We start from the raw sequence: 21080 nt of genomic DNA on the forward strand, positions 1-21080 counted from the left end.
GCATGGCCTGGTAATATTCTTGGACTGAAAATATGCAGAACTGTTACTGCTATGAAGTCGGAGGAACTTGCTTCTGTGAGCGTCTTCTAGTGAGTAAACTGACTGCCAGATAGAAAAGCTTAAATCAAAGCCTTGGTCGCTGCTGTAGAGCTCTTTGGTCCTTAGTGTCGGAGACCTTAACAGTGAAAATCCACTTCCGAAGTAGAGACAGCTTTCTCCTTTTGGTTAAGAATCTAGTCTTAATTTCAGGCACTTCCCTACTACTTTCGTTGAGTTCCTGTTCTTCATGACTTCGTAATTTTAATAGAGAGAGAGAGTCTTCTTCCGGATATTTGGCATTCAAGAGGGGAAAATACACAGCAAATGCCAAAGTCTGTGGAGAGTAGCCAAGGGGCAGGAGAAACACACGTCCCACTGGAACTTTCTTTCACTTTCTGATTGATTAAGTCTACTGTTTAAAAAGCCCCGAAAGGACGAGGAAGAGAGGAAGAGTCTAAAGGAAGAGAGATTGCAACCACAGCAGAGAGAAATCCAGAGGCGAAATAATCAGAGTATTATAAAACAAGCTTCTGAAGTTGTAATTTTATTTCGAGATAAATTCACTTTAAAGACAATTTCCATTAGATTTAATAATGGAAGGTAAATGCTCAGTTCATCTGGATGGATCTAGTCAGGCCTCTTATTACCTCTGAGCAGTATCCCACTCTGTTCGTTTACCTTCCATATCAAACATTTTCTTTTTGCCAGTCCATTCAGAGCAGCTGAAAAAATAGGTTTCTGCTTACAAAAACTCATGCTTCTCTGAACTAGTTATTCTCTGGTGCCACTCTCACCTGCCCTACCTTCTGCCCTGCAGCTATAAGACATAAAGAAGTAGTTATTTGGGAAGAAAATTTTCTTCTACTTCCTTTCCACTCCGAGTTTTCCTTAAGAAATTTGGATCGAAAAAATACCTTAAGGAATAATAACTTACAGTACAGTAAAACGGAGGGAAAAGCTTTACGGAGAGAAAATTAAGAATTTAATTTGTCCGTGTGTGAATGTATATTTTTGAAGCCAATAGGTAAATCAGGTGACTTTTTTCAGTGGGATTAACAGTGCTAATCCAAGATATATCGATAATGATTATATTGCATAATGAAAAAAACTGACACCGAACTCAGAGTTCATCTCAATATCTACAAAATACATTAGAAGTGTTTTTCTTTTCTTCACTGAAGTAACCACCATCCGTTAGGTAATGTTCGCAGGCGCCATACGCATACCGCCCGTGCTTTAAGGTTGCACGCTTCCATCGAGTACTAGGGCTGGAAGAAACCTCAACATGTTATCTCTTCCACTCCAACCAAGAATGGAGACTGAGACCCCAAATTATTAATATCACCCTTCAAATAACTAAGCGAAACTGTCCAAATGAAGCTACATTGCTACACACACTAATTTAGGAAATGATAGTATATGTGACGGCTAAAAACTGGATAAATCCGAACCCACACAAAACAGGTTCCGATTTATCTGAGCAGTTGCAGTTATTGGTTAAGACTCTGAGCGCCGCTGTTCACCAATCAGGGAGAGAAAAAATGCAATACGAGATCCAGCCTACAGATACGCCTGGCAGTCGCACAGCAGAAAGCAGCTGAAATCCTCTCTGCAATCCGCTTAGTTTTGGACAATAACAAAATAAAAACGGGACAGCAGTGGCAAGAAAAAACGAAACCCAACGAGATTCTCAGCTGGAAATGGCAAAGGCGCAAAGACTGTGGGATTTCTCAGGGCCAGCCGCGCTGTGCTGCGTGGTGCTGGGCGTGTGCGGGGCCGCTGCGGCCGCGCAGATTCGCTACTCGATCCCCGAGGAAACGCAGAAAGGCTCTTTCGTGGGCAACATCGCGCAGGACCTGGGGCTGGAGCCCAAGGCGCTGCCGGAGCGCGGCGTGCGCGTGATTTCCACAGGTAGGACGCAGTATTTCGCTTTGAATGTAAAGAGCGGCCATTTAATCACGGCGGAGCGGCTAGACAGGGAGCAGCTGTGCGGCCGGGCAGAGCAGTGTGTCATCAATTTTGAGCTTCTTGTTGAAGATGAGGTAAAGCTTTTTGCAGTGGAAGTGGAACTCACAGATGTGAATGACCATGCCCCGAGCTTCCAGCAGGAGAAGTTAGAGATCAGGGTAAGTGAGACAGCTGCCGTGGGAACACGATATAGTTTGGAAGAGGCGCAGGATCCGGATGTGGGAATTAACTCTATCCGGGACTACGAGCTGAGCAGCAACGAGCAGTTCTCTCTGGATGTGCAAGAGGGAGCTGCTGGGGACAAATACCCCGTGCTAGTGCTGGACAAGCCCCTGGACCGGGAAGAGCAGGCTGCTCACGACCTCGTCCTCACCGCCACTGACGGCGGAGATCCGGTCCGCTCGGGCGCGGCGCGGATCCACGTGGTGGTGCTCGATGCCAATGACAACGCGCCCGTGTTCAGCCAGCCGCTCTACCGCGTGAGCGTGCGGGAGAACGTGCCCGTGGGCTCCGTGCTGCTCACAGTAAACGCCACGGACGCGGACGAGGGGCTCAACGCTGCAGTCGCCTACTCGTTGCGGAAGACGAAGGACAAAGCGTCTGGGCCCTTCCAGGTGGACTCTCGAACGGGAGATATCGTGACGGTGGGGGCTCTGGACTACGAGGAAAAGGCCGCCTATGATTTGGAGGTGCAGGCAAGGGACAATGGTGATCTCTGGGCCCGGGCAAAAGTACTGGTGACTGTCCTCGACGTGAATGATAACGCGCCCCAGATCACAGTCACCTCTCTCTCTACGTCAGTCAGTGAGGACAGTCCCCCGGGGACCCTGATTGCACTCCTAAACATTAGAGACAAAGATTCCGGCGGACACGGGGAGATCACGTGCTCCATCCTGAACCAGCTCCCCTTTCGACTCCAGAAATCAATGGATACGTATTACAAACTGGTGACGAACACAGTCCTGGACCGGGAACAGGTCCCGGATTACAACATCACTGTCACTGCCAAAGATAGAGGGACGCCACCTCTCTCCACCACGACGTTTGTGTCCATAAATATCTTAGATATAAACGACAACGCGCCGGCCTTCAGCCAGGCGTCGTACAGCGTGTGGGTGAGCGAGAACAACGCCCGCGGCGCCTCGGTGTTCTGCGCGCGCGCGGCCGACGCGGACTGGGGCGACAACGCGCGGGTGACGTACTGGCTGGCGGAGGGCGAGCTGCAGGGCGCGCCGCTGTCGTCGTGGCTGTCGGTGCAGGCGGAGAGCGGCGCGGTGCATGCGCTGCGCGCCCTGGACTACGAGCAGGTGCGCGAGATCCGCTTCGCCGTGGAGGCGCGGGACGGCGGGTCGCCGCCGCTGCGCAGCAGCGCCTCGGTCACGCTGCTGGTGCTGGACCAGAACGACAACCGGCCCGAGATCCTGTACCCGGCGGCGCCCCGCGACGGCTCGACGGGCGTGGAGCTGGCGCCGCGCGCGGCCGAGCCGGGCTACCTGGTGACCAAGGTGGTGGCGGTGGACGCGGACGCGGGGCAGAACGCCTGGCTGTCGTACGAGCTGCTCCGCGCCAGCGAGCCGGGGCTCTTCGCGCTGGGCGCGCACACGGGCGAGCTCCGCACGGCGCGCGCCCTGGGCGACAGGGACGCGCTGCAGCACCGCCTGGTGGTGGGCGTGCGCGACAACGGGCAGCCGCCGCTGTCGGCCAGCGTCACGCTCACGGTGGCCGTGGCCGACAGCATCCCCGAGCTGCTGGCCGAGCTGGGCAGCCTGGCGGCGCCGGCGGCCGAGGCGCAGGCCAGCCTCACCTTGTACCTGGTGGTGGCCGTGGCCGCCGTGTCGTGCCTCTTCCTCGCCTTCCTCATCGCGCTGCTGGGCCTGCGCCTGCGCCGCTGGCGGCGGGCGCAGCTGCTGGGCTCGGCCGGCGGCGCCCTGGCCGGGGTGCCCGTCTCGCACTTCGCGGGCATCGACGGCGTCCGCGCTTTCCTGCACTCCTACTCCCAGGACGTGTGTCTCACGGCGGGCTCCAGGAAGAGCCAGCTGAGGTTTTCCACGGCAAGTTGTCCCAGCACTCTCACGGGCCAGGAACTTTCTGAGAAATCGGTGTCACTTTTAATTAAGGATAACTCCAATAATGAGAAGGAAGGACCAGTGACTCTTCAGGTGAGTTTTCGAAATCCAGATATTCATACTGATTTGATAACTGTGTATGTCAGTGTTTTATTTCCAGTATTCCTTGTGTGGTGTTACTGTGTTTCAGAAAATGAAATATGCTAATTATGTTTAGCACAGTTGAGAAACATTTTTTAGGACATTTCTTTCCCCGGCTAAAAGAGCTTTTCTTTTTTTTTTCCTTGCTGAAAACATCCTTTTTTAAAAGTAGTTGACGAAAAGCTTACATGCAGTCTGTACATCAATACAGTACTAGTATTTTCGCCTGTATTTGAATTACTGTTTATAGTATATGTTCATAACGATGCACAACCGTCAATCTGAAGGTTACATTTTTCAATATATTTTAATTTTAAAGCACAGGAGTTAATATCCCACAGTAGACATAAAATCTGCTGAAGTATGTCCTTAAGACTTTGTAAGACAGTGTTTTTAGAGCAGTGATTCTCAGCCTTTTTAGGCCCGAGGTACCACTCATTTTTTACTACAGAGAAATCATAAAGCAACTTTTATGCTGCAAAGAACTGAGAAAGATCAGAGCAGGCAGAATCTTGGAAGAGGTCTTCTGGCATGGTATTGGGTCCCAAAACCTAAAGCAGAGAACTTTTGGCTAGGGCTTCAATAGGAAGGCAGGGTAAGAAATATAGCATTTTATATATATAAGAAAGAATAGCCTTTGGTTGGTACTACAGTAGAAAGGTACTAGAATAGAAAGTAGTGTATACTATTGTACAGTATACAATAAATACTCTCTCTCTCTCTATCTATATACATATATATGAGAGAGACAGCATAAAGCAGAGTGTAAAGTGGAGTGAGTGATTAGAATATAATAGGAAAGAAGAAGGAGGAGGGAATGAAGAAGGAGAAGGAGGAATGCTGTGAGACGCATACAAGCAAAGAATCCATAGAAACAAAGGGGGTCACAAAAACGAATGCAGTTAGTGAGATAAGAATCTGTAGTCCCTATTTAATCCATACTTAACTACAGATTGTAAATGATTTCTTGTTCCACGGATCCCTGTTAAAACTGGTTTTAATTTTTTTTCTGCCCAACAGCAACAACCCTGAGGTCAGGGACGGAATGTCCAGGGGTATTAAAGCATTTTGGGAGAGACTTTGTGTCTTTCTGAGCTGAAGTCAAATTGCTGTTCATCCATTCTTACATATGGATATTGCCCTGTCTATCCAATGTAGAGACAGGCTTTGTAAGCAGGTGATGGCATATACAACATTAGTAGAGTTGCATCTGAATGAACATTGGATATCATACTCCACTATTAGGTCCAGTGATGATGTGGTTGGTCTGTACTGCTATCAGGATACAGCAGCCATATCAGTCCACTGCAAGGCCTCCTTCTTCAGTGAGGGTGGGTTTGCTATTGTTTGAAAGACCCCATTAGAAGTTAGGGAGTTTTCTGCAAGTCAGTTTGTCCCAAAGACTACATTGAGAGAGTCATCCTTTTCCAGGAGAGGTTGGAGATCATTAATGATGAGTTTTAGGTGTTCAAGTTGTGGGCTGTAGGGTTTCTGTGTTGGGGTTCAAGTCCAAGTATGGCGTGAGTCTGCTTTATTGTTATGAGTTGTTGTTATGAGTGGCCACTGTTTTGGGACTGTATTGTATTGTAATTTTAGGAATCTCTGCTGTAAAGTGTTAAGTCTGGTCAGCGAGGTGAGCAGCTCCAGTTGTAATGTACAACTTTACTGTAAACAATGGATCTAGTGGTGCATTTAGGGGGAAAGCTGTTGGTATGAAGGTCATTTTGACAGTCAGTCGTTTTCCTGTACAATGTTGTGGTGATGTGGACAGTGCAAACCTTTACTGTAGTGTCTCAGAAATGTATCTGCTGCATGGAATATTCCACTTAGTCTGGTGGAGGGATGGAAGTTGTTAAAATCTTAGCGACATTTCTCTAGATTCCTTCCCATATGTGCATATTATGAAGATGTCATCAATGTACCTGAAGTATACCTGGGAATAAAAAGGCATCTGGTCTGTCATCATAAATATGTTGGCACACTGGGGCCCATGCATGTGCCATCCATGGTAGCAAATATGGCATTTGCTGGAAGCTGGTCAATAGAGCCCAGATTTTTTAAGAAATCCGTGGTCTCTTTCAAATAACTGGTAACTCCAGTGTCTTATGCAAATAGGGGAGAGCCAGTGTAGCCAGAAGCTCCATCCATGATGTTGCCAATGCCAGGGACAATGCAGCTTCCTAAGTTGCCAGACTTATTAGGTAATACATAAAAGTTGCCTGGCCTAGGTTCCCAGGAGGAGGAAGCAGTAATCCTCTCCTGTGTTTCCAAAGCTAAGGTCCTTAGAAGCTTGGTTATTTACTTCCTTCCGATATTGTGTCATGTGGTTCTTTGTCTGGACTTGGTATAACTCTGTGTTGTAAATTTGTCTCTTGGCTTCCTGTATGTATGCTGCATTGTCCATGACAACAGTGGTAGCCCCCATAGCCTGTTGCATGATAATGTCTGGGCTGTTTTTAAGGCCAAGCATGGTCTCTCCATTCTGAAAGACCACACTTGCTTTTTGTCAATCTTGGAGTGGGCAGGAAGGCCGAAAGAGTCTAAACACACATCCAGATTGGGGCTGCAGCTCTCAGGTAGAGTCTAGGAGCTGTCCTTGTTGTGCTGTGTATGGATCCAGACTGAAGCAGGTTTATCATTATATGGTTCTTCATCATGGAAATATTCCCTCAGTCTTAGGCAGCAGAAGAAAGTCTTGTAAGATCCATACAGCTGCACCATATTGGGTTGTGCAGTACTTTTTCACTACAGTTTGAGTCACAATGAAGACAACTTTTTCTCCCTGAAAACTGTTTGCTTGATCCAAGATAACGTGGGATTTTATTCTCTAAAGGTCCCTTCCTGCTTACTTCACCCATTTTTCCTGAAAGTTCCATAAAGATGAAACAGAAGAAGAAAATGTTGAGTTCAGGCGTGAATCTTAAATCTTAATACATGATTCTGGTAAAAAGAACAAGAAACTTGTTGTATACATTTAGTAATGCTGCAGTGACATTTTCTCAGTGTCTTTTATACTCTTGTTTTGAACCAGAGTTATTTAATATTGTATCCCAATTTATGTTATTGTTGATGTTAATATCCTTTACTAAAAATCATTGGATAGTTTTAAATGGAATTATGCTTTGGTCAAATATTAGAGCATATATTCAGTTCACATTTAAATACATACATTTTTCAAGTAGGCATATTAAATTTATTTTGCAACCACTGATGCCCTGTGTACAAATGTTAATTAACCATATTTTCTTAAGCATCTGTGTATTTCCAACATCTATTGCTTTCCTGAGCACCTGTCACCTCTTCTTCAGCAAAGACTGAGTTTTTCTTGAAGGTATCGCTTATTAGCATAAAACATCTAGAATCAAATAATCAGAGAAAATAAGGGTTGGAAGGGACCTTAAGAAGCCATCTAGTCCAAGCCCACTCCTTAAAGCAGGACCACCCCCCACTATCTCTTTCCAGCCAAGGCTTTCTCTAGCCAGGCTTTAAAAACCTCCAAGGATGGAGATTCCACCACCTCTCCGGGTGTAACCTGTTCCAGTGCTTCCCTACCCTCATAGTGAGAAAGTTGTTGCTAATATCTAACTTAAAATTCCCTTGCTGCAACTTGAGCCCCTTGCTGTTTTTTCTCGCATCTGCCATCATTGGAAACAGTATGCCTCCTTCTTTGTAACCTGCCCTTCAGGTACTTGAAGGCTGCTATTAAATACTGCCTCAGCAACAAGAGGAAGATCAGGGAAAAGTCTGGGTCACTTACTGAATGGTGGGGGGGACAACCTAGTGACAGAGGATGCGGAAAAGGCTAAAGTACTTAATGCGTGTTTTACCTCAGTCTTCACAGCCAACATCGGCTACCAGGCTACTGTACTTGGCATCACAGTTTGAGGAGGAGGTGGGTAGCTGACAGTGGCAAAAGAACAGGTTTGGCAAAAGAACAGACAAATATTTGTTGCTTTCTTCCTAATATTGAAAAGGAACAGACTTGGATTACTAGGTAGAGGGAGTAAATGGCAGAGAAGCTTACCTAGTGTCTAAATGATCCCTTATGAATCTGGTTAAGACCAGAACATGCAGACTGACACTGGCTTTATAAAGTTGTAATGGAATATGTATTTTAATATATTAAGGAACATGGTTTAGTTTCTAGAGTTTTGCATGTTCCTTTATTAATTCAATACGCCTGCAGTTGTCTCTCTCTGAGACTGCGAGTGCCGCTGTTGGCCAGTGAGGAGAGACGCTGTGGATCCGGATCTATTTTCGTGTCCTGCAGCGCAATTGCTCAGACAGTATCTGCGGATCAAAAAGAAAACCCGGAGAAGCGCTGGCCAAGTTCGCTGTTCCGAATAACTCTCTCTTGGGATTCAGTGGGAGTGTGAAAGTGGTTTTATTTTCTCTTGTTATCAAGGATATTTTATGTATACAGGGATTTCTAAGAAAGAAACAAAAACAGACTATGTAAGAATGAAAGCGACGCAAAGTAAACACCGGGGGCCGGCAAGAACAGCCAGAAGGCAAGTACTGCTCTGCCCTTTCTTCCTGTCCCTGCTCTGCGGGGCGGTCTCGGCGCGGATTCGCTACTCGACCCCCGAGGAAATGCCCAAAGGGTCCCTCGTGGGCAATTTCGCCACGGATCTGGGGCCGAGTGTGCGAGAACTGCCCCATCGCAGGCTCCGGGTTGTCTCTGCCGCCAGAAGACAATACTTCTCGGTGAAGGGCGAAAACGGGAACCTGCATGTGAGTGACCGGATAGACCGGGAGGAAATGTGCGGGAAGGCCCCGCTCTGCGCTCTCGCTTTCGAAGCCGTGGTGGAAAATCCCCTGAACGTTTTCCACATCACCGTCGACATCCAGGACATCAACGACAACGCGCCGCGCTTCCTACGAGACAGCAACACACTGGAGATCAATGAATTGACGCTCCCAGGAGCCCGCTTCTCGCTGGGAAATGCCCTGGACCCGGACGTGGGCTCGAACTCCCTGCAGAGTTACCAGCTCAGCTCCAACGCCAACTTCGTGCTGGAGGTCAGGGAGAGCCAGGACGGCAGCAAGTACGCGGAGCTGGTGCTGCAGCAGGCGCTGGATCGGGAAAGGCAGCCCGGGCTGCACTTGGTGGTCACGGCGGCGGACGGGGGGCAGCCCGCCAGAACCGGCACGGCTCGGGTCTGGGTCATGGTCACCGACGCCAACGACAACGCGCCCGTTTTCTCCCGGGACGTCTACAAGGCGCGCGTGCGGGAGGGCGCCCCCGCGGGCTCCCTCGTGCTCCAGCTCAACGCCTCGGACAGCGACGAGGGCGCCAATGCGCACGTCACCTACGCGTTCAGCAACACCCTGGAAACGGCGGGCCAGAAATTCAGCCTGGAGGCGGAAACGGGGAGGATCACGGTGAGGGAGCCGCTGGACTTCGAGGAGACAGCAGCCTACACTTTGGAAGTGGAGGCAAAGGACGGCGGCGGCCTGGTGAGCCACTGCAAAGTGGAGATCGAGGTTGTGGACGAGAACGACAACGCGCCCGAGGTGAGCTTCACCTCCGTGTCCAGCCCCGTGCCCGAGGACTCCCAGCCCGGCACCGTGATCGCGCTGATCCATGTCAGCGATCCGGATTCCGGACCAAACGGAGAGGTGGCCTGCCGCCTCCCGGGGAATTTGCCCTTCAAGCTGGTGTCGTCGTCCAAGAACTACTACAAGCTGGTGACCGCCGGCGCCCTGGACAGAGAGCGCAGCCCCGACTACAACGTCACGGTGACGGCCACGGACAAGGGCGCGCCGCCGCTCGCCACGACGCAGACCGTCCGGCTGCAGGTCTCGGACGTCAACGACAACGCGCCGCTCTTCGAGGAAGCGTCGTACAGCGCCTACGTGGCGGAGAACAACCCGGCGGGGGCGTCGCTTCTCCGCGTGCGAGCCTCGGACCCCGACCTGGGCCGCAACGGCCGAGTCACCTACTCGCTGGTGAGCCCCGGCGGCGGCGGGGACAGGAGCGCGGCGGGGGCGCCGGCCTGGGCCCACGTGTCGGTGCAGGCGCAGAGCGGGGCCGTGGTGGCGCAGCGCTCCTTCGACTACGAGCAGCTGCGCGAGCTGCAGGTGGAGGTGGAGGCGCGAGACGGCGGGGCGCCGGCGCTGAGCAGCAGGGTGACGGTGCGCCTCTTCGTCCTGGACCGCAACGACAACGCGCCCGAGATCCTGTACCCCGCGCCGGGCGCCCTGGAGGTGGTGTCGCGCTCGGGCGCGGCGGGCTGCCTGGTGAGCAAGGTGGTGGCGGTGGACGCGGACTCGGGCCACAACGCCTGGCTGTCGTACGAGCTGGTGGCGGCGGCCGAGCCGGCGCTCTTCACGGTGGGGCTGCGCAGCGGCGAGGTGCGGACGGCGCGCGCCCCGGCGGACGGCGACGGCGCCCGGCACCGCCTGCTCGCCGTGGTGAAGGACAACGGGCAGCCGCCGCTGTCGGCCACGGCCACGCTGCAGGTGGTGCTGGCCGAGAGCGCGCGCGAGGCGCTGCCCGAGCTGGCCGAGGCCGAGGCGGCCGGGGCCGAGGCCGAGGCGGCCGCCCTGCAGTTCTACTTGGTGCTGGCGCTGGCTCTCGTGTCCTTCCTGCTCCTCCTGGCCGTCGCCCTGGCCGTCCTGGACAGGCTGCGGGAGGTAACGATTAACGCCTTTGGTACTGTTTTTCAGCTCCAGAATGGAAGGCAGGTCCCAAACAGAAACCCAAGTACAGAGAGGGGTCTGTACCTTACAGCTACAACCTGGATTGGGACTCAACTTTTTCAACAGGGAGTAAGGATTCTGAAAATAACTGAAAGGCAACGTATAGCTAGGATTTTCTGTTCCTGTAAGACTTGTGAAAATCTAATGTCCAGCTGTAATTCAGCTCCGGGAGACTCACAGCTTGCAATCCATTTAGGTCAGGAGGAAAGAATGTGCAGCTTGCAGTAGTTATTGGCCTCACTTTTACAGGTCAGGGTTAGATATTTTAACATTGAACATTGATGTTAGAGAAAACTCTTGCTTTACAATGTTTATATGCAGAGTTTTTAACTGCCATCATGTCTGGTGTGGCAGTCACTCAGGTTAAAGGATTATCCTTCCCCATGTGACACATAAGGGTTGTAAATGTGTGCTGGTGGCTAAGAAGGCCAGTCCTAGAGCTGAAGACTCTCTGGCAAATGCTACAGGTGATGGTTAAAAGGAGAGTTGGAGCACAGCTTTCTCTGTCGTTTTTTCTTTCCTTCCATTTCTTTTTCTGCCTCCAGGGCAAGATGGTTTTCCTCAAAGATATACCTTCTCCCAAACGACATTGCCATGTAGCCCTTTCCCAGGCTAGTTTTTTCCCAATCTGTGGTGTCAATACCACACTTGTAAATGTTAACCTTGAGAGTGTCTTTAAAGCATTTCCCCTGGTTCCCACATATCCTTTGTCCTTCCTTCACTCTCACCTTGGAGGTGGGAGTATAATTGTTTTGTGTATAGATGTGTATCTGCTATGCCCACACAGTGCCATGTCCACTGCAGTTGGTGCTGAATAATCAATGCTTCCATATTGGTTGTGTTAAGGCCTGGGCAGACAATTATTTGGGTGCCTGGGCTACACAGCCAATTCTGAGGAGCTACAGCAGCCGGTCACCACCCCTCCACAACAGTCCCGAGCCCATGCACCCTGCAGCCCCTCTCCACCATCGCCAATAGCACACAGCCACAGCCCCAACTCACTTTGCACCTGTTCTGGACTCTACCTTGTGGGAGCAGACCAGCAGAAACCCTTGCACACAGTCTCAACCCAACCCATCCCACACCACACCAGCTCCTGACTGCCTGCCCACAGTGAGCCAGGCAGAAGCTGCTGCTCAGGGGCAGGGGGGAAGAAGCCCCTCCCACTCACCACTACTCTCCTTCTTGCTGAAGTTGCCCAGAGCCCATGCCTGGGCTGGCCTGTGGCTCCTTCCTGCCTAGCACCACTGCTACTGCTGCTTCTCAGCATGTGCAGGTGACTTCAGAGCAGTTGCAGGGTGGGCCATGATCAGGGATGTGTGTGGGGTTCCAGCTGGTCTGGAGCTGGTCTGCTCTGACAGACCAAGTCCAGAGCACACTTGGGGTGGGCTGGGGTTGAAGCTGTGCATGTGACTCCCAACCAGTATCATAGGGCTAGGGCCAGCAACAGCTGCAGCTAGAAGGCAGCCCAACCATGGAGCTGACCCAGCCCCACTGCATGCCCAGTAGGGCTGTGTGAAGCTTCAGGTGGTGATTCAATTTGAAGGAGATTCAGCCCAATTCAGTGGCCAAATCTCTGAATCTTAGTCGAATCAGGGGACCAATTAAAAGTTCTTTGGAAAAGATTCAGAGAGCTTTGATGATTTGGACAGCCCCAGTGGCTGCAGCAGAGAGCTGCAGCCAGACTCAGAGCTGGTAAGTACTAGGGGCCAGGGAAGAGGGCCTGGGGGAGGGCACCGCAGGAGGACCCCTGTCAGCCCCCTGCCCCTTGCTCCCCCAGTGGGCTGGACTGGCCTGGGCAGGGCACCCATGGGGGGAGGCGTTGAGGGGCTCATGCAAAGCCCCCCACGCAGTGTGGGGTAGTGGGAGGTAGTGGGGATCACCCCCTGCCCAGCAGCACCCACTGAGTTGGGGCTTATTTTTCCAAAGACCTGGGAACTGGGATGGGGCAGCCATTGCTGGGCTGTGGGGGATAGGCCTGGCTGATTCAGAGATTCAGCATCATCTGAATCTCTGAATTAGATTCAGCCAAATTGATTCAGGACAGTGATTTGAATCACTGAATTGAGTCACTGTCCCCCGAATTGGCTGAATCTGAATGGAATACTAGCTGCTTCACACAGGCCTAATGCCCATGGGGCAGTAGGATGCACCACAAGCCCCACTGCAGGCTGAACAAAGTCCCTCTGTGGGCCAGATCCAGTCCATGGGCTGCATTTTGCCAACCTGTGTGTTAGTGTCAGTGAGGATGCTGGCATTTATGCAATGATCCTCCCATTTTATGCCAAGAATCTTCCACAAGTAGCACTGGTGATGGTGTTCCAGGCTTTTCAGGTGGTCCTTGTAGGTCTCCCAAGCTTCGCAGCTGTAGAGAAGAGTTGCCTTCTAGAGTAGGAGCTTTGTTCAATTCCTGGTGTTGTGATCATTGAACATATGATGATTCAATCTTCTGAAGGCAGAGTTAGCACATTGGATCTTCTACTGCATCTCCTCATCAATGTTGGCCTTCTTTGAGAGATGGGTGCCAAGGTATGTAACATTCTCCAGATCCTTTCCATCAATGAGGATCATTGCTGGAGGAGTTAATTGACCAGAGTAGGCAGATTTTATAGATTTCATAGACATTAGGGCTGGAAGGGACCCTTATAAGATCATTGGGTCCAGTCCCCTGCCCAAAGGGCAGGCAGTCAGCAGGGGCCAAATGATCCCAGCAAGATAAGCATCCTAGTGTTTCTTAAGGAATCCAGAGTAGGTTCCTGCACCACCTCTGGGAGGGAGTCTATTCCAAGCCCTGGGGAGAATAAAGATTTTTTTCCCTATGTCCAGCCTAAAACAGTCTTCCAAGAGTTTGTGACCATTGGACCTAGTCTTCCTCTGTTCACCAGGGCATCCCATGAGTTCTCCCAGTTCCTGCTGCCACACCCCTTTATATATTTATAGGCTACCACTAACTCCCCCCGATCTTACACTTTTCCAGGCTGAAGAGTCCCATGGCTCTCAGCTTGCCCTCATAAGACCTGCTCTCTTGCCCTTTGATCATGTGCATGGCTCTACTCTGGATTCTCTTGAGCATCACCACATCCTTTCTGAATTGCAGAGCCCAGAACTGGACAGGGTACTCCAGCTTCTCAGCAAGCCCAAGTAAAGTGGGAGGATGACTTTCCATGTCTTGTTTGAGATACATCAGAAGATGCAACCCAGAGTTTTGTTCACTTTGCCAGCTGTGGCATCACATTGGTGGCTCGTGTTCATCTTGTGGTCCACTATGACCCTCAAGTCTCTTTCAGACATGGTGCTAGTTAGCGTAGCACTGCTGAGCCTATAAGTGTGGTGTGGGTTCTTTCTCTTCAGGTGGAGCACCTTGCATTTCTCAGCATTGAATGCCATCAGGTTTTGTTCCACACACCTTCTAAGTCTGTTGAGGTCAGCCTGGATTGCCAGCCTATCTTCTAGGGTGGCCGCACTTCCCCATAGCTTGGTGTCATCAGCAAACTTAGCCAGTCCGCTTAAAACACCTGAGTCCAGATAATTTATAAACACATTGAAGAGTACAGCTCTGAGAACAGAGCCCTGGGGGGACGCCACTGGTGACCACGTGCCAAATTGATTCTGTTCCATCAACTATCACTCTTTGGGTCTGTCCATGGAGCCAGTTCCCCAACCATCAGACTGTGAAATTATCTAAGCCGCAATTCCCCAATTTTTTCCATGAGGTCATCATGGGACACCAGGTTAAAGGCTTTCTTGATTTCCAAAAATATGATATCCACCCCTTCTCCTTTGTCCAGGTGATGCGTCACCTGGTCATAGAAGGAAATCAGGTTGGTCAGACAAGATCTACCCACCACAAAGCCATGTTGGCTCTCTCTCAAAAATTACCTTCTGTTAGGATGTTGATAATGGTTTCCTTGATGATTTTTTCCAAGATCTTTTAAGGGACTGAGGTCAAGCTAATTGTCCTGTAGTTCTCTGGATCTTCCCTTCTCCCTTTTTTGAAGATAGGCACCATATTGGCCCTCTTCCAATCATCAGGCATGTCGCCTGAGAGCCACAGCTTTCTGAATATCCTTGCCATTGGCTGTGCTATAATGTCACCTAGGTCCTTTAGCACTCTTAGGTGCAATTCCATCAGGGCTGGCTGATTTGTGGATGTCCAGCATCTTAAGGTGTTCCCTCACAAGATCAGTGGCAGTGATGGGCGCAGTTTCATCCTTCCCCTGGTGATCCTGCCTCTTGTCAGCGAGGGGGCTGAGAAGGTGCTGGGCGAGAGCAACGCCGACGGCGGCGGAAACTGGCCTGACTTCCAGGTCCGGGCGGGAAGCCCGGCACTTAAGTTTCCCCCTTCCAGGAACCCGGAGGCATCCGGGTCGGGGCCTACCCGGACGGATAAAAGGAACCCGGCGGATCCGGAGGTGAGCAGGAAGAGAGCCGGCAGTGGGGAATTTATTCTGGAGCGGGCGCGAGCCGTCTGGCGACGTGGCCGGAGCTTCTGGGGTGGAGGTAAGCCCCCGCACAGCAGGAGGGCCCGACCGACCAGTGTCGGAGGGACGAGCGGCGTAGCACTGCGGGAGGCAGCGGCACCCGGCAGGAGCCGGGTACCGTAAGTACTGCAAAAGAGGGGCAATCACAAGCGGGGAAAACCACCACGCCTGTGGGTCGCGGGTAGGCTACAGGGCGGAAGGGAGCCCCGGGGCTGAAGGCAGAAGGTCCCAACCCGACTCAGGAAGGGGTCAACACAGGGGTCACGAGACCCCGGCCCCGGGCCTCTCTGCCCAAGAACGTTGTGTTGGACGTTGTATTTGTTTTTGTGTTTCTTTCACCTTTATGAACATGGTTGGGGCTAGCGCCCTGGAGGGTGGTCCGCCCCTGGGAGGCGGCCACTAACTGGAGTACCGGGTGAGGGTGTAGGGGAGGAAGGAGCCCTCAGGACCCCCCCTGGACTTAGTGGAGAGGGAGTCCTGCTTCCAGACTGCATGCGCCACAATATGGTGAACCCCAATTTTCCATCAGAGTTGTGGTAGGCGAGACTGGCAGAGGTGCAGTGAGGATGGCTCATTCCTCTCCCACTGGGGGTCCCCTATGAAGCGGGCAGTCAATGCAGAGCAGCCCCTTCACAGTCAGGCAGGGTGATCCCACTGGGCTGATGGAAGACCAGTGCAAAGTAAGTGTTAAGGAGACTGGCTTTTTCCTGGGTGTTGGTTATCAGCTGCTCCACTTGGATTAGTAAGGGTCCAATGTTACCCTTGTTCTTTTTCTGACTTTCTATGTATTTGAAGGACTTTTTATAGTCCTTGATTTGAGTGGCCAGTTTGAGCTCTGTTTCAGCCTTGGCTTTCCTAGTTTGCTCCCTGCAGGTGTGGTCTAGTGCTAAGTACTCCTCCTTAGTGGTGTTTCCCATCTTCCATCCTTTATAAACTTTTTTTTTTTTAGGTGCAGGAGGTCCTTGAGTTCCCTATTGAGCCAAGGAGGTCATCCAGCCCTTTTGTTACTTTTTCTGTGGGTTGGAATGGACTTTGCTTGTGCTTCAATGGTTGCATCCTTGAGGAATGATCACTCGCCATGGACATTCCTCCCTGCCAGATTGTGGTTTCTCAGGGCCTGAACAACTAGCCTCCTAAGCTTGTGGAAGTCGGCTTTCCTAAAGTTGATGACTTCCATATTGCTGAATGACTTGCCAGCTTTGCGGTGAATAGAGAAAGTGATCAACTTGTGGTCACTCAGCTTCACTTTTCTCAGGTCACTGACTAGAACATCCCCTTTGGCCAATACCAGGTCCAGCATCGCCTTGCCCCTTGTCGGTCTGTAGACTTCTTGAGACAAATAAAGCTTGTCAATGTTTGAGAAAGCACTGTAATAACTGAATTTGTCTAAGTGCTCTTCCCATGAGATGTCAGGGTAGTTAAAGTCACCCATGACAACCATGCACTGAGAGCATGCAGCCTCAGCCAGTTCCCTGGCTCTTGCTCTTGATTAGGAAGTCTGTCATAGACTCCTACTGTTATATCCCCATCACCACGATTCACTCAGCTACTTGAATAATGTCACAGCTGCTGCACTGCTGTTACCTCTCAGCTCCATGTTCTTGGGAAACCCTGACACAGGACACAGACTGTCTGACTCACAAAGAATCCCCCTCCCCTCCTCTACCTAAACAGAAACTGATTAAGTTGCAGTGAGAGATACACCTAAAACCCTCCAGATAAGGGTGACAAGAGTGAAACAACTGCCCTAGGTCTCATTTGCATCTGAGATGGAACCAGATGACCTTTCACTTCCATGACAGATGGAGAACAGAAAGCCTGAAGCAGAGACTGCAGTGAATTCTGGGATCCGAGGAGCAGGGGAGCACTCCATGATGGGGAATATGTGCTCCAAATGCTAATCAACCCACACACCCAGCTCAGCATTTATCAGACCAGTTCTAATCTGGATTTACAAAGGACTTTTCCTTCCCCTCGACCTCTAAGCAGAAGTAAGTTTACTAGGCATCTCAGGGTGTACATTCCCTGGTCCCACTATGGAAGGCCTATTTAAACTCAATTGGCTAAAACTCAGTTGCTGGGTTAGGGAATGCTGAGGCAACAGACCGAGTTAGAAGGGAGTATGGACAACTTCTGAACAATGGTACAGGGTTCATCACAGCGTCCAGCCCATTGGAGCCCTGACCACAAGTGTTGTCATACTCTTCCTGGGACAACTGGTGGAAGTCCTCTCCACAAAAGGCTATGAACACTCCAGTAATTGCCTTAAGTCTGTTAAAAGACTGTAGTAAGATCTGGAAAAGTCATGCTAAGCTGAGGCTTGTTCACAAGTAAAAATTCAAAACCCTGATGCTGTAAGCTATCTATTGTTTCTGAAGAAACCAGGAGATATCCCATCAGTATATCTGCTATCCAGAGGAATGTCAAACTGGCTCCTAAGTACGTGTTTCCTGAGTATCAGTCAGTTTCCTGAGATGTTCCGACCAAGTAACCCCTTGTCAATAGGAAAGACGATTTGATTTGCACTATTGAGAATGCTTGAAAGAAGCTGAACTGAGGGTATAAAAATCTGTAAAAGAAGCAGCAGTGTGTGTGCTGACACCACCCGCTTTCTTCTGGAGAGGCTGAAGGAGGCAGACCGTCTCCCTTCAAGAATTGCACTGAGAACCTTAACCTGTCAGCTTTGCAACCCGAGTGCCTTGGACTGCTGAGATCCCAGCTCTCTCTCTCTCTCTTCTCTTCTCTCTCTAAGCACAGATTTCTGAACCTGAACTGTATTAGTTAAGCTTGAGCTAAGTTTCCCCAAATACTTAGTGAAACCAGGGTAATACTGTAACTGTTTGTGTTTGTTTTCCTTTGCATGTCTATTACTACTAGTATCATTATATATTTCATATACTTAGCAATAAATAACTTTTTAGTCAAACTGGTGGTAACTGGGTATATTTTCCCTTCTCTACTTCTCCTTTCCCACTTGCTCTGGAGCAACCCCCCTCTTACCTAAGCTAAAGATCCCTGTGAAGCCCCAAAATACTGTGGGGTCTGCTCATCAAGCGGCTAAAAGATCGGGATGTGCTGAGTTTGAAACACATAAAGGGATTAGCTTGTACAGGCTGATTGACCCAGTTTGGCTCAGACATGCCCTGATGAATTGAATGCTGGCCCATAAGGGTGTCATCTGGACATCCTTCTGGATTCAGAGGTATTCTGTTGAACTGTGTGCTTGTGTCTGACTGTAGTTATTGTTGCTCTGATGAACTGAGTCTTGGCATATGAGGGTGTCAGCCCGTCCATGCTGATCAACATGGCCAGGTCAGGTGTGTCATGTTAATCTGTGTGTGTTTGACTGATATGGGGACTGGAGGAACCCAGCCCCACTGAACTGAGTCCTGGAAGATAGCTCCACTGGGGGTGAGGACTTGCAGAAGGGAGAGAGACAGCTCCATATAAAAACACAAGTAACAAAGCAGCTCATTAATAGAATTACCAAGACCCTAGAAACGTATTCCTAATAAATGAGAACACCCCAAAGTAACGGGTAAATCTGGTAACACTGCAGAGCTGGAATTAATGCAGGATGCTTCCAAACCAGACATAAAATCAGTTTCCCCCCGTAATATATGCAACCTAATTTTTTTTGCGGGGGGCGGGCAGTGTGATATTTGGAGAAAAGGTGTGTGTTGTATGTGAGAAAATATTGTAATTTAAAAAGACTTCCAAATCTTTTCACTCAGCCTTTGTGATCAGTCACATTTAAGGTTAGTTTTCAAGTATACTGTATGCACAATCACTCCACCAAACCTCAGGATTCAGCACAGTGAAAAATGATTTTTCACTTATGAGACTGCTTTGTGGTTTGGTTATTGTACAAATGGAGAAGGTATGATGTTTTATGATGGCTTTTCCACCTCACTAACAGTGCCAGGATTTCCTGCATAGCCCCGATTTCTTCCCTGCCATCTTTAGCATGCCACATAATAGCTATCTTCTCCCACAAGTAAGCAGCACCTTATTCGTTCTAACTAATCCCAAAGACTTTTAAAAGTGGCCGGTGCTGCAGCACAAACATGTGTACAAATACCCTCATTGTGAGGGACTAAGAAAATTCACATTAGCCTGTCTTAATGGACATTAACTAGAGAGCACAGTTTTTAAGTGACACATAAGGCCCATTAGCCTATTGTAATGTGCATTAACTCTAAATAGCATGCTTTTTTTTTAAGCAAAGCTGTAATGCACATTAAAATAAATGAAGCACCTTTGTTTTTCCAATGTTAAGGGTCATCCTAGGCACTGATTTGCTTGAGAGAAGCACTGAAGGGCCATTTGTACATCCTCCTCCATATGTGCAATGACAGCACAATCATTGGGGTACTGAAGTTCCACAGTTAAGGTCCATGTAACTGTCAAAGAAAAATCTTTGATTTTCAGCTGCCGATGGCAAAAAGGTCAAAAGGTTAACATAACATATTTCATCATCATAGTTCTGTATTCAGCCCTCCCCCAGCTTAAATGTAAAATACATGCGCAGTCATTCTTGCATGAAACCTGAGCAGAAGTAAGGAACATGCAAAGTCTCCTCACAGTCATAATTGGCAGTCCTGTAATTATTCAAGCCTGGTGTGTTGTGATTGGCCACCTGAAAACCTTTAATTTTGGAAAGATTTCTGCCTTCTGAGGAGACCTCCACGCACACCCAGGAGACATAGCCAGCAGCCTGGCCAGTCACTGACCCTTCCCCACCTGCGGCAAAAAAAAAAAATTCCAGGTGTTGTATCCGAATTTTTGTCGACTCGTCCATTCTCCAAGAGCTCACGAACGTCTTTAAACCACAGTTACCTGTACGCTTTGCTGAAAATCTGCACCAAGGAGTTTATGATCTGTGCAACAAGAAAGCATCTGTAAGCTGAACTTCTCCTTTCTCACTCTGTAACCACGACTTCCTTCCTATGCCGCAACTCTTCTGTGGTGTAAGTAACAATAAATCTTTAAGCAAAACGCATTTAAACTCCCTGACTCCTCTTGCTTTTCCACCTGTATGACCACTGTATTGTACCCGCGTCCAGCCGGTCGTGCCGACCCAGGCTTGCAGGTCAAGGGTGCACTTGTCCTCGGACGCGACAGTAACTTTGGTTTTGGCAAAGAGGAGGGAGAAATTGAAATGTTTCCCATCCATCCTGTACTTGATGCTGATGCTATGTGGCAGGCAGTTACAGATGAGCATCTGGATAACCACAACAAAGATGGAAGAAAAAAAATTGGTATGATCACACAACCCCCTTGCTGCCAATTCCAATGGCAAAGGGCTCCATAGCAGAGCCAGTGCATAAGATGGGAGGCAGTGATTTGGTCATGAAAGGATCTGCTCTTAGGATGGTGATGATAAATTTATCTGGGGAGCCAAACTTCCATAACATCTCCTATAGAGCCTCACAGTTAACAGAGTCAAAACAAAAAAGGCCATATAAAGTTCCCAGTATTGTTCTTGGCATTTTTCCTAGATCTTCTGGGCCACAAAAATCATGTCCATGGTTCCTTTCAATGGTCTGACACCACACTGAGACTCAGGAAGCATTTCCTTGGCAAGGGGGAGCAGTTGGTTCTGCAGAATTTGACCAAGGATCTTCCCAGCGATGGAGAGGAGGGCAATACCTTGATAGTTTCCACAGAGAGACTTATA

The 21080-nt window shown here is 49.7% G+C and overlaps 2 protein-coding genes across 2 annotated transcripts; both read left to right on the forward strand.

The window, feature by feature from the left end:
• The first annotated feature begins 1739 nt into the window (after positions 1 to 1739).
• On the forward strand, positions 1740 to 5246 carry LOC149856464 (protocadherin gamma-A4-like). Its single transcript, XM_090064067.1, has 2 exons — positions 1740 to 4166; positions 5235 to 5246. Exons 1-2 carry the CDS (start codon positions 1740 to 1742, stop codon positions 5244 to 5246), a joined length of 2439 nt encoding a protein of 812 aa, XP_089920193.1.
• Positions 5247 to 8541: 3295 nt separating this feature from the next.
• Positions 8542 to 11011, forward strand: LOC149856465 (protocadherin gamma-B5-like). The gene is given in 2 exon segments (XM_090064068.1): positions 8542 to 10874; positions 10877 to 11011. Coding segments are annotated over 2 exon segments (2382 nt in total). The 5' UTR covers positions 8542 to 8627.
• Positions 11012 to 21080: the final 10069 nt, after the last annotated feature.

This window comes from Crocodylus siamensis, chromosome 10 (genome assembly GCF_052110815.1).
Source record: "Crocodylus siamensis isolate JL-2025a chromosome 10, ASM5211081v1, whole genome shotgun sequence".
NCBI lineage: Eukaryota > Metazoa > Chordata > Crocodylia > Crocodylidae > Crocodylus > Crocodylus siamensis.